This window comes from Cyprinodon variegatus, unplaced genomic scaffold (genome assembly GCF_000732505.1).
Source record: "Cyprinodon variegatus isolate N-32 unplaced genomic scaffold, C_variegatus-1.0 Scaffold159, whole genome shotgun sequence".
NCBI classification, from domain to species: Eukaryota; Metazoa; Chordata; class Actinopteri; order Cyprinodontiformes; family Cyprinodontidae; genus Cyprinodon; species Cyprinodon variegatus.
The window spans coordinates 215,892-230,278 of NW_015150612.1; the positions used below are offsets into that span (position 1 = coordinate 215,892).

Genomic DNA, 14,387 nt, shown 5'->3' on the forward strand with positions numbered 1-14,387 from the left:
CAGAATTGGAGCAATGTATTGCCCTTAAATAAAAACCATTTAAACTGCAAAAATTTTAAATCAAAGTAAATCACTTCTTTGGAACAAGGAAATTTACATTCAACTTCGAAAGAACAGTTACATTGTCATATTTCAAGTGTCTGTTATCTAATTATCTTATTTTAAGAGTAAAAATCGAACTTCATTGGCAAATTATCTTATTTACTGCACATACTCACATTAAGTGTAAATATGCTTAATTTAGGAATTGTATACTCATTTCTACATCATTGTTGCAGTTTAGTTCATTTTCATAATGGCAGCATATCCACATTGGAGTTTCCACTCACACAAAAGAAATACAATTAGTTTTATTGATACATTTACTTTAGTCTTTGGTGCTCAGACCTCAGCAGGAAACATTAGAGTTGAAATTCATTTTGCTTTGATATGCATAAACAGGAGTAAGAGTATGGATGTTTCCCCCAGGCCTGAAACTGGTGGTGGAGTGGAGATGGATGAAGTTGGTCAGTCTGTAGACTGCTGTATGAAGAGATCCAGCGGACCGCATGAGCTGGTACTAGTACTTCAGATTCCAGCTTGGATAACACAGATTGAATTGACCTGTCCATGATGAGCAAGCATGGAGCAACAGTGGAGAGGAAAAACTCCTCATTGGCAAGAAACCTCTGGCAGAACCAGGCTCAACAAGGCGGTCTTCTGCCGGACCAGTTGAGATTAGACAGGGAATGCAGCTAGAGTCCGGGAAGAATTACACTCTGATGAAGCTTTGGCTACGATGGTGGAGAAGGGGCTGGAGGTGGGTGAACCCGGTCATCTGAGTCAAAGTTCGACATGGTGCAACCACTACCAAGGCTTTGGGTAGCAAACTGAGATGTGGATTTGGCGACCTTTAAAGATGAGCAAAGAAAGCTGATTGGCTTTCGTGGAGGTGTGGTTCAGAACTGATTGGCTTATGACGGAGGCGGGCATGGGTAAGTAATCCTTTATTCAGTTGAACTTCGGCCTAGGCTCCATTTTTGACGTTAATATGCATGGTATTGCCTTAGTGCACCACAAACTGTCAAAATAAGAAGCTGACATAAGGGATCAATTGTAAAATACAAATAAAAAACTTTCTATAAATAGGGTGATCAATGTCCAATCCAAATTACGGTACAATTGTGCGTTTACTATATCACTTGCTAAAAAATTAAAGCTAGAACTTGTCTTATTCAGTAGAAAGTTTATAAGTGAAACCAATGGCTGGAGCGTTGTGACACAGTGATGTTGGAATAAACAATGAATGAAAAACAATGAACTTAAGTTAATAACTGTAAAGGAGCAGCTGAATGATGTTTGTTAGAACATATAATCCATTCGCAACATGTCTTGGAAAATAATAATTTGAAGACCATTTGGTCAAGAAACACACCTGCATGGTGTATTCACAGAAGACAGCAGCCTCATGTCAGCTGAGGTGCATGGTGTGAAATGGCCAAGTGGTTTAATGAGAACCACACAGTGGCAGAGAGACCTGTAGCCATGGCTACAACCACTTGCAAGGCAAGAAATAGAGCCTGGAGAGTTGTTATTATTTTTTTCCTATTGGATTTTTCCCTTTATAAATTTATACTTCATTTGCAGTGGTGCTTCTCAGCAAAGAAAAAAAAAGATATAACCAGAATAGCAATATAGTGTTGCTTTGAGATACTGTACAGTACATTGTCTCAAACAGAGATTCATCATTACTCAGTCAGTACTGCAGCATTGGCAGAGATGGAGTCTTAGATTTTTTTATGGAGCTCGCAGAGCAACAGATGACACCATATTGTATGTTTTAAAATTTTAATATGTTTGTTCATTTACATCTCTAACAAAGTCAGCCAGAGGTCAGATGTATTTTTTCAGCTTGACTTTTCTGTTTGCCATAGAAATAATAGCAAATTTGCCTTTTGTCAGTATCAGCCTTGCATGTTAAAGATTTAGTAAGGGGAAGAAGCAATGCAGCATGTAGATACATGATGTCACAGCAGATGTTTTCCATCAGCTGCTCCTGTTTACAACTTATTTACAGGATCCTAGTAAGCTTCAGTGGATCCTATTGATAACATGGGGGGAAACAGACATACTCTAATGTTATGAGGCATCTTCATGAGACAATTAAGGGGTCAATTTGATTAATTGAAATATCTAGAGCATATTTAAAGTAATCATAAAAAAAAAAAACTTTACACTTTTTGTGTGGGCTTTAGTAACAGTGAGAAAGCATAATTTTATCCATGCATGCTTATAATCACACAAACATTTGTATTATGCTTAATGTAAATTCAAAACACCAGATATTAGATGAAATGCGTGCAAACTGGATCCCACACATATGACTTAATATAATCATAACATGTCTGTAAAGTTTGCACCTTCTGAAAACCTATGATTTTCACTAAGGATGTGCAGTATTACATTAGTGCAATTAAGTTTTATTGATCAGTTGTTCTAAAGTTAAAGTAGGAGTTTTGTTGTGGCAAATTATGTTTAGTTGTTGTAAATTGTGAATTCCATTAATTTAGTATTTTTCTCTTGACAGAATATAATTTAATTAGTTTGGGACTAAAAATTGTAATTTCTTTGCTTGCTTTTTTTAAATTTAGACTTGTTTAGATCACTTTAATAACTTCTAGACTCTCCCCATTGATATAAGAGTTTAAAAAAAAACCCAGAGCTTGTGGACATAGCTTTTTTTGTCAGATGTCTGCTGATGACTTTTTGATCGCGTTTTGACAATGTTTTGAACTTAAACATCATATTAAGTTTACTTTTTTTAAATCCAAGCAGTAAGAGATTTTTAGGTATACTATTTTTTTTAAATTACTTTACTGGAAATTAACCAAATATACTTTTTTTTTTTTTTTTTTTTACAAACAATGAGGTTGCATCTGCATTTAAGAAAACATCTGTTGCCATCTACAGCCTTTATTGGTAAATACTGAAAGTAAGCAGGTGGCGACAAGTTTATTTATTAAAGTGAATGTGATTGGCAGTGGTGTGAAGTGCGTCTTAACTTCATAAAGGAAAATAAATCATCATTACCTAAATTATTGTAATAAAAATCTACATATTCATACTTATTGAAAAGTTTTGCCCTGAGTGTGTAAAGAATTCCCACCAACAAAATATTTCATTTAGAGTATTCCCTCACTCCCCTGTCCTCTCTGACCACTTTTTATTAACCTTCAAAATGATTTGTTATGGAAAGCTCTCTGTTTACATCTTGAAGCTGTCTCTCCTGTTTTTTTCCTGAGAAGAGATCAGTCAGAGCAAACACTTTAAATATCGCTTTTTTTTTTTAAAGTTTATGTATTTAATGACTAGAAAACATGACAACTTTTACAGAATTGAAATCTTACTCAAATCAGAGAGGCTGATATGAACAGATACGAGGGTACCTTCAGGCTCGCTTCATCAGACAGTCAACAGCCCCAAATCTTGGTTAAAGAAGCATTTTATACAGACAGCCTGCTACATCATCACATGACACATCATTACATCATACATGTTTGTAAATGAGGAAACATCCCTGGCTACAGCCTTTTCAAAAATATTACACTGTGTTCCAGATAAAGGCACAGAGAGCTCGCTGTTAAGAAGGATCCAGTGTGTCTGTGTCCTCATTTCACTCCCAAATCTCTGTTATGTACATAATGAACATGATAGCTGTATATCCTGACAGAAGAACTGTCCTAATTACATACACTGCTTGGAAAATCACTAGTCTTGACACTTGACTCTATTATAAGGGTTTAACAGGCTCATATATCATCATCATCATCATCATCATCATCATCATCATCATCATCATCATCATCATCATCATCATCATCATCATCATCATCATCAATAAAAATAATCCTAATATACTTTAACAGTGTTCTACTCTCCCAAAATAATGTTTCACTTTAGCAGATCCTTATCAGATATTGCAGTTATACATTTCAAAGAATCTGTTCCACTTTTTATCTCCTCTGCATCACTGCAGAGGGCAACCATTTAATTTATTCCCCTTTACAAATTGATGATTTTGTTGTTGGACTTAAGCCGGGCTTACACCGTGGTTTTTTTTTCAGGATAAATACGTTTGATTCTATTGAAAATACGATTATTGGCAACCCTCTAAATATGATTGGTTTATTTCTGGAAGATGAGGCAGCAACTGAGGTAATTATAGAATTTGAACCTGGTCTGGATTTTTTTGTTCAGGTTGAACTTTCGGAGCTGTATGTTAGTTGTATGGTAAATCCTATTCCAACCAAGTTATTTAAGAAACTAGTCCCTCTGATTTTTGCCTCCATTTAAGATATGATTATCCTATCCCTCTTACAGGGATATGTACCCCAGGCGTTGGTATTAAACCTTTAGTTAGGAAACCATCTCATGACCCAGATGACTAAGTCAATTATAGCTATATCCAATCGTCCTTTCTTATGTAAAATCACTGAGAAACAAGTGTGTGACCACTTACTCCATAATGAACTTTTTGAAGAGTTTCAGTCTGGCTTTAGAGCTCATCCTAGCACTGATACAGTTTTGTTGAAAGTCACTAATGATATTCTCATGGCCTCAGATAACTGACTTGTATCTGTGCTTTTCCTTTTAGAGCTCAGTGCTGCATTTGATACAGTTCATCATAATATTCTTTTAGAAAGACTTGAATATTTTGTAGGAATTTTAGGGAACAGCACTAGACTGGTTTATGATTTCAATTTGTGCACATTAATGATAAATCTTCCTCATGCTCGAGGGTGGAGTACCACAGGGATCAGTGCTAGGGCCTATTTTCTATAGAATTTCCTTTTTCTCTGGAATATTGCAAAAATTAAAAAATATCCTGCCCAGTGGTGATGCTGAGTCCATGCATGTGTTACTTCAAGGCTGGACTTTTGCAATTCTTTACTATCAGGAAGTCCACAAACTCTTATTAAAAGCCTTCAGATGACTGTAAAGGCTGTAGCAAGAGTTCTGATAAAAATTAACATTATTTATTCATTATTTATCTATTCATTTACTTATTTACTTAATTATCTATTTATTTATTTTCTATCCAGCAATTACCGGAAGGATCTGTATTGGTCTGCTCACTCTGTTGTCAATAATTTTCTTCATTTTATGAAGAAGTCTCCTTTGTGAAATAATCTCGAGAGGATCTAGAGGAGTCCCAGACCAGAGCCTTTATAAGCTTCTGGAACTATTTAAGGTCATTTGCTCTGATAGAGGATGGAAGAAGATATTATTCTCTCCACAACAGACTAATAGAAGATATATAGCAGCTTGTTGCAATCACAGAACCTAAACTTCCCTAGGAAGTCTAATCTTTTCTGTCCCTTCTTGTAGATGGCTTCAAAGTTGCATCTCCACTCTAGTTTATTGTCCAGGTGAATATTTATACTCCTCCACCCCCTCACTACTTCTCCCAGGATGGGAACAGGATTCAACGTGTTCCTGTTTCTTCTGAAATCTACAAATCTCATTTGTTTTGAGATTCAGGATGTTATGATTGTTTTCACACCATGAAACAAAGTGGTTCACCAGCTCCCTGTAACTCAACTTCTTGTCCATCTTTGATCCACCACATGACTATTTTCTGCAGGTAATAGGACTCAGTCTGGTACTGAAAGTCAGAAGTGTACAGAGGAAAAAAGAATAGTGAGAGTAATTTCTCCTGTGGTGCTTCTGTGCTGCTGACTGCTTCATTAGACAGCTGACCCTTCACTTCAATGAACTGTGGTCTGTTTGTTAGGTAGTCTTTGATCCAGGTGATTGTTGATGCCTCTACCCAAGTTTTCTGGAGTTTCTCATAAAGTTGTCAGGACTCAGTCAGCAGAGCCATGCTGTTTGCTGGCCCTGCCTCTGTGTGCTTTTCCCCACAGGTGTTTCCAGTTGACTGGTGGGCGGGGCACGCACACCTGGGATGGGTTCAGCAGAGCGGACAGCAGGAGGATGCCAGCATTTTACCAGTCGTGGTATGACTGGTATGACCGCAGGCCACTGTCTCCCTCCAGAGTCCATCTGGTTCCTCCTGCTGCCCTGGCTCTCTGGACCGCAATCCGCCCATGCCCACCGGTCTCTGGAGCACCAGCCACCAACAACAACAGCATGCTGAGTCCTTCTTTCCTTCCCCGGTATGGTTGCCGCACCCAGTGGTAAGCCAGCGTTCTTTTGTAGTCCACCGCCTTCTGACCGGCTTCCCTTCCCTTGCAGTGCTTGGGGGTTCCAATCAGGGGTTACCTTGTCTTCTCCAAGCGTCCACCTCCACTGGCTAAATAAACTGTTGAATCTGATTCTTGCTCCCGAGTGTGTTTATGCATGTGGGCCAAACAAGACCTTCATGATGTGGAATGTCTGCCTAACAGGCCTATAGTCAATGGTGAATGTTAAGTGAGTCTTCTTTGGCATTGGAGCAAGGCAGGAGGTCTTTCACATAATTGGAAATCTCCAGGGTCAGACTAAGGTTGAAGAGGTTCTGTAGAATCTCTGTGCTCTGCACAGGCCGTCAGGCCTCTGGGGTTGACACCATCAGCACCTGGTGACTTATTACGATTCAGTTTCTCCTGTTGCTTCTTCCCTTTACTTCTAGAGACAGACATGTGAAAGGTGGAGGGAGCAGCACCATCTTCTTATTTGGCTGACAACAACCTCAAAGAAACAGGAGTCAGTGGCAGAGGAGGGCATGATGTCCATGTGACTGTGGGCAGGAGAGAAGGATGCTGAGCTTGTTCCTCAACTGAATCTGTTGAAAAATTGATTCGGTTCACTGGTTCTGTCCATACTTCCATCTGTGTGATCATCCTTCTGCTTGAAGCCTATGTTATCTCTGATATTGTTCTGCTGGAGCTTCTTTTTCAGTCTCTTCCTGTTTGCCTCCTTGCTTTCTCTTATCTTGACCTTAAGTTGCATATGCTCCTCATTGGTTTCCTGCCTCCCTTCTTTATTGCTTGTTTTTCTTGTTGAACAATTGGTTCAGATCGCTTGTGATCCATGGTTTATTATTTGGAAAGCATTTCACTGTTCTGGTATGGTTGTTATCTACACATAACTTTATGTAGCCAGTCACACACTCCTTCATTGTATTGCTGTCCTCTCCATGTGGCTGACATAGTGCATCCCAGTCTGTAGCCTCAAAACAACCTTACAGGCCTTATTCAGCCCCTTGAGACCATCTTCTTATAGTTTTTTATTCTATTTCTATGCAGTTTGTCTCAAGTGGCTTGGCAAGAGAAAAATAACATTGTGGTCTGATTTTCCAAGAAAACATCTTACTTTAGATTTGTCTGAGTCCTTGATATTTGCATAAAACAAGTCCAAAGTTATGTTTTCTCTGGTACAGCAGCTGACAAACTGTTGGAACATTGGTATTGTAGCAGGGACTGAGGTGTGATTTAAATCACCAGTTATTGCCACAAATACATTTGGTCAGAAAGCCTGATAGAGAGATGCTGGAGTCCGAGATATGATCCTGCAGCTATATTTCAGTAAAAAAACATAATGCTGCATTTCCAATATTCTGGCTGGGTCCTTGCTAGGGTTTTGAGTTCTTCTAACTTGTTTCCAAAAGATTGCCAATGATGGTTGACGAAGGAAATGGCTTACATTTCATGTTCTTGTCTCATCTCCTTGTTCCTGCTCTCCATCCCTGGCTCCTCCGTTTCGACTCAGGTGGTACTTGCGGTAGAATTTAATGCTCTTAATTTAGTATTCTTGGTAAAGTGCCTTGAGATAATATTTGTAGTGTGTTCACTTTAAGAAAAAAACTGAACTGAATCCAATTAATTAATATATATTAAATAATAAATAACATTATTATTTGAAGGAATTTTAAAAAACATAAATTCAAAGAGTTTCTGTCCCTTTTACTGTTACCTAGCATACTTTATTACCAGTGGATTACTATTAAACTTTACTGAAGAACTAGAGATGTTACAGGCGTTATGTTGAGACTTTGATGGCTCTAAAATCCAGTTTTCATTCCTTCTTGTCCAAAAAAAAAGTTTCATATGAGAGGAAGAGCTCTATTTTTAGCACAAACTGCATAGCATTAAAAAATTAAAACTGCCACTTAATTTTGCTCAGTGAACAGTTTGCTTCGGTCAGCTAACTGCAAATCTCCTTTTTCACTCAGTTTTAATTACTTGAGTCAGTATCCAAAACCTACGGGTCAAAAATGTTAAATGAAAGTAAAAATAGCTCTGTCAAACTATTACTAAAGCTTAATTGTTGAAGTATGCGCTTTAAAAAATACATAAGTATTTGAAAATATGAGACGTTTTTTAACAGGGTGTTGGCAAGAATAATTTTCTGCTATACTGGACAGATCAGTAACTTGAAATATAAAATAATAATAATCCCTTAGTATTAGATAACACTTTTACAATTTCATTCATTATTCATTTACTCCTCAGTCACACTCAGTGGTTGGAACACAGCTGCTGTTCTGCAGCCACAGCCTCTGCAAAACAACACAGTCATGCAGGCACGTCCATTCATGGGCAAGTTAGGAAACGTGTGCCGTCCAGCAGGGTAAATGTCCAGCTCAAATGAACCGATTTTGAATAGAAGCACAGAGAACCTATTATTATGTTTAGGTCACCTATTTGAAATAATTCTAGCTGTGTGGCATAGTGCATCGCCCTGCTATAAGCAGCCATCAGAGGATGGGTTTAGTTTGGTCACAACAGCATGGACACAGTCAGCAGCATGATCCAGGCTCTCTAATTTTATTGCTATACAGACTGTCCCACTCAGTATCCTCACAACATTACTGCTAGAACCATTCAGACAGGATGGATCTATGTCTTTATTCTCCTTTCTCGACAATTTCCCCCATCTCACAGCAAAAAAAATTAAAATCAAGACTCATCTGACTAGAGAATGCTTTTCCCACCTTTTCTGTTCCTGTTTTCGTTGAGCTTGTGCAGACTGTATTTGCAGTTTCTTGTACTTACAGAAATAGTTCCCACTTTGGTCTTCTGCTGACGTAGTTCATATGTTCTAAGGAGAAGATATTTATGTACCTTAGTAGGAACCGCAAAATCATTTAACATTTGACCTCAGCAAGGCATCTTTTAGCCACAGAGCTTCTCATTGGATCATTTGTCTTCAAACTATTTTGTAAAATCCTGAGAGATGGCTGCATGTGAAAAAATCTAGATAAATGAACAATTTCTGAAATAGATCGGCTCGCCTTGCACAAACAGACATTCCAATTTATTCCCTTTTTCCCTATTCTGACACCCAGCCTGAACATAAACAATTCATCACATCTCAAAAGGAAATGGATTGGCTGATTTTATTTTTGTGTACTTTGCACACCAATTCTTTTTCAGCGTACCAAGGTATTTCCTTTCTATCTTTTATATGTACCAAGTTTTGAGTCTTTTAGGCTTCACCAAACTCTTCAGAAAGCAACATTAATGACAAACCTTTAACATCAGAAAGCAGACAAGCTTAGCTTTTCTGCCTTGCCTAATGTTTTAAAGTTTCACGTTGACAGAGCATTTGACTAAAAGCATGTGAAATGCATACTAGGTCTTTGGATTCATACGACACCTGACCTGATCTCATGGGGCTACCTCACGCTGAATATGAAGGCGTGTTGCTGTAAGTGCATATGGCGTGTATTAATGTCACGTCGTGTGAATTACCGTGACGGTCTTGATGCGACCACTGCCCCTGGTGCAGGTCCAGCCGGATCTGTTGAACAGGAGGCTGCAGACCTCCCCCTCCATGCAGGGAGCCATCTCACACCACTGACGGCTCCGCACAATTCGCGCTGGGAGGGCGAAAAAGGCAAGAGGGCAAAGAGGCATATTAGACGGACTGACAAAGCCAGACAAAGACTTCCAAATGTCAACTTTTTTTCTGGAACAAACTCAACTGTCCTTTCTGAACTCAGCAGACAGAAAACTTCCCCTTCAGAAGTGTTTCAAATCCTGCAATATTTTAATTAAGTTCTTGTAGAACTTACATGTCTGAATCGCCTGTGGTAGTAACCTTTACAGAGCAGATGGCAGTCCATAAATTACTATGTTTCTAATGCTAGCTTTCATTACAGCTACTCTGAAATTAACTTTTTTTTTTCTTTTGACATTTGGTGGAAGTAATTACCCCTGAAACATCTTTCTGGTTAAATCTATGAAAATTTTATTCAACAATTTAGAAGTGAAGATTTTTTTCATTAAACTGAGCTGTACAATATCTTTTCTAAACATGAAGCAAGTGTGTAATTTCACAAATACACTCAGTTATCTTCCCACATGCTTCTCTTTAACCCTGCCTAATAATGACTAGTGACACTTCCTCTGCACACTGATGACTTTTTAGTCCTTTATGCAAATTTGTTTTCACATAATTTAGCTGTATTCCCAACACCTATAAAAATACTCCCTTAAACATCCTGTGATTTCATAAACGCTTTTTGCATTGGAGGCTCACTAGCCTGTGTTTTGTTTTGATACCACAGTGATTAGAGGGTAAATATTGAACTTATCCATCCCCATCATTATGTCGTCGGAATAAATGTCTTTCCCTAGTTTTATGCTGTTATAATGCTCCAAATGACAGCTGCAGGGTAAAGCCGAAATAAAATTTTCTGTGCAATTCCAAAGAATAGATTAGAGGCGGAGAATTACAGAACAGAGCGGCAATAAAAAGCATTTTGCCGTTCTCTTGTGTCATTTGTCTGCAGCAGACGTCAGGTTGTCGGAAAGCGAGTCGGAGATGTTCTCATTCCCCCCGAATGAAAGCTGCCTGCATGACATTGAATTAGCATTCGTCTGTAGTCGATTCTGATAAGTACTGATTGTTCTTTACAAAACGTGCTAAAGAAACACGGAAAGGTTATCGGCTCTCTCTGGGCCTGACCGGGGCCGATGCTCCTGCCTTCCCATGGTCCCCAGAGGCAGTGCATTGTGGAGCGAGCTAACATGGTTGGCAAATTGAAAGAGAGGAAATACAATTCACACGGAGTCCGCAAGAGAGCTGAGGGTGAAAGAGAGAAAGGAGGAGTGGAAAGGGAGGCCTGGTGTTATTTTTCTAAGAGGTATTCCTTTTTCAGGCCTTGTTAGGCAACTGAAATTGGGATTTAGAGTGACAGACCCTCACTGCGTTACAGCAATAAAGGTATGCCATCTTTATTTATCAAGTGGACTGAAAAACCAAACAGTAACCCAGTGAGTATATAGGCATGCTCAAACAAGCACTGCTCTGTGAATATAAAGATTTTCTCCCTGAGTAAATAAAATATATTAACACGTCATATAAGGACCTTTGTTTTTTCAGCCTGCTCTCGCAGCCAGAGAGATGCAGAGGTGGAACAAAACAATCTAAAAACCTGTCAACTCACCGAGCCCAACGAGCTTAAAAAATATTTAAAGGTTCACAACTAGATCCAGAGACAGAGCGGTCATTACAGCTTCATCCTGAACGTGGAAGCAGGGAAATCTGGGGTGACCTTCCTCCTGACACAGCAACATGCTGCGTTGAAATTTCATTTCACAGCCATCCGTCAGGCGCAACAAAGCATAGATTTATCAGTCGGTTGCAGATGTAGTTTTGAGTACATTACAGGGCGAGCAAAACTCAATTTCCAGGGCACTGAATAAAGGCTGAGCTGGCAAAGCGGGTGGGAGTGCTGACTAACTGTGAAGTGCATTGGTCCAGTCCGCTGAGCGTCTTAGACCGGTTAAAATGAACGTACTTTGGAACGTACTCCCACAGCATGAAGGCCTTCAAGGCCATTCAAACTTTTGTCATACCATCATTAAAAACAGGATCATAGAAGACTTGATTAACTGGATATTGGAAAAGGATGCGACTGTACAAGGCTCAACCAAAAACAAATACACGTCGCATTCACATCAGTTTCCGCATCAAAGCTACCTATCCATCAATAAAAGCTTCATCATGTTAGTCTAAGGAAGTGTGAAAATTGGTCTTCGCTTTGCTAAGTACAGATACATACGAAGCAAAATGTGTTTCTGCTTCATTTTTTAGGAAATGAAAATCTTACTTCTTAAAACCAGATTAATGATAGAAGACGAATACTTTTTGGATTATTCAGTCCAGTTCTGGACTATTTTAACTGTTCCTACATATTGTTAGTTAGGCACGGGGTGGGATGCCATGTTTTCTTCCAAGTTCATCTGTTTTTATTCATCATAAAATGGTCCCATTTTTTTCTGTCCCTGCTACAGAAAAGCATACCCACAGCATGATGCTGCCATCACCATGTGTTACTGTGGGCATACTGTGTTTGAGATGAACAAAGCGCTTTGTACTACATTTAGTCATTCACCCATTCACGCACACACTCATGGTGACACACTACTTGTAGCCAGAGCTGCCCTGGGGCTCGCTGCCACCACCAGGCCCTCTGACTACCATCATTAGGCAATACAGGTAAGGTGTCTTGCCCCAACAACAACACTAAAGGCCGTAGCCAGGGCTCGAACTGACAACCCTCCAGTTGCAAGGCAAAGTCCTGCACCCGACGCCACTGAATTGCCCTGAATAGGCGAAAGTTACTCTGAAAAGGTCTTATCTGATCAAGAGCGCGTTTTTCCACTGATTCTCTGTACATAACTCTAACCAAATTTAAACAGGACATCTTCAACAATATCGTTCTTCTATAAAGCCTGGATCTTGTTGTCCTCTCACCCCCCATCTATGGATGCCCGCTGCTCTTCCAATCACCTTTCCCTAACAGGCTGTGTTTCAAGAGTGTTCCTTGGTCATCATGATGATACTTGTTCACCTATATTCTCTAACAAATCTTTAAATTCTGCAGAGAGCAGCTGGGTTTGTACCAAGAATAAATCACACATCTGTGGCAATTGGTTGATTTTTAATTCGATTAAAGGGAGCTCAACACAAAACATGTTTTTAGGGGTTTTGTAGTTGTAAAAACCTTTGAAAAGTGTGTATCCTTTTTTTGCACTTTATAATTATGTAGTACATTGTAATTAGCTTTGATTTGACTTATTTTAACTTGTGGCTATAGCAGAGAGAGATGTGAAAAGTATATCACACAAACTGCCAAAATGTCACTTTCATCCTTAAGATCATTCTGACGTTAGTTTTTTTTTTTTGGCTTCACATCAAGAAACAGCTTTTTCCTGTTACCGAAGATCCTTTTTGTGTCTCTTGTGTGCTGGTGTCCAGTGTGACGATGGTGGCCTGGTACAGCAGCTGGGGCCAAACAGCTGGCTCAGGTGTCTGGATGAGACACAGAGTCTGTATGGCTGACACCTGGGTGGCCCGTCCTGTTGCTGTAGCTGTCGGACTAACGTCCGGGGACGGTGGCCGTCGAGCCAAGCTTGTCAGCTGCCAGGGTCCCTGCTGGGGTACAGCTCTGGACCTCCAACTACATCACACAGAAGACCATCTGCACCTCCATGCATGAGAGCCAAGCCCGGCCCAGCTTTACACGAAGATGCCAGACGAGGCTCAGAGCAGGGCGGGAGGCACGACAGTGGCTTCTAAACCAGAAATGCTGTTAATCTCATGAAATTCTGCCACAACATACTGACAGTAACACCAGATTTTCTGCTATAGCCACCGGCACATTACTTGTATTTAGATATATCACAAAAAACATTCAAATTTCTCTTATATGACCCCATGAAACAAAGAGGTGAATCGATGAGATCAAACATAAAAATATGATTTCCTGTTGATTCACTAATTGGGTCAAAATAGCAGCCTTTTCCGCTTCAAAAACTGTGCATAATAATGAGCTAACCTACTTAGCAGGGCTTTAGAAACATTAACAGCTTTGTACAATCTCTCTGACTACTGATAATTAAGCTTCAATCATGGATCAATTTGTAGCAAGCAGATTTCCATCCCTTTATTTTTCAGCCTGCTTATTCGAGACCTGATTGTCTTCTTCCTTTCCAGTTTAGAGAGAAGAAAAAAAAATCTAACTTTTATAAACGTTTATGAAGCCCCACAGTTTTTCCATCACATAATCATTATTTTCATAGAAGTGGGATTTTTCTTCTTTGTTCTTTTGGGTTGATTATTGAAGTGGTTTGGAAAATGTTTTGGAAATGTTTTATTTAAACTTTTTTGGGAGGGAGGCAGGGCGAAATATTTTGCAGTTTCTTAAAAAAAACACTTTTAATTACAGTTACCATATGCATTCACCGTCCACGTGGACCTGATTGGTCCGGACTTAAACAGACCGGACCAATCACAGCGCAGGTCCTGTGCCTATAATGTAGCAGCTGTTTTCTGGGACCATAACAGTCCAGATTGCAGCTGCAACTGAGCTGTGTTTTAATGATGCCCATTATTGTGTCCCAATAAAAGCTGTTTATAAAAACACAAAATAAGTTTTCAACTGGCTGCTGTAA

At 39.3% G+C, this 14,387-nt stretch overlaps 1 protein-coding gene across 2 annotated transcripts in view; it reads right to left on the minus strand.

Moving 5' to 3' along the window:
* Positions 1–14,387, minus strand: part of LOC107086703 (protein FAM19A5-like) — a 97,800-nt gene that overhangs the window by 35,543 nt on the left and 47,870 nt on the right. The window contains exons 3-4 of one of the 2 annotated variants that reach the window (XR_001481317.1): positions 9,675–9,802; positions 8,976–9,021 (exon numbers count right to left, since the gene is read on the minus strand). Coding sequence is in view for 1 of the 2 variants with exons in the window: in XM_015377819.1 (XP_015233305.1) it covers positions 9,675–9,802 (128 nt within the window). In the remaining variant the exon portion in view is untranslated. The remainder of the gene's footprint in view (positions 1–8,975; positions 9,022–9,674; positions 9,803–14,387) is intronic. The other variant, XM_015377819.1, reaches the window with a different exon arrangement.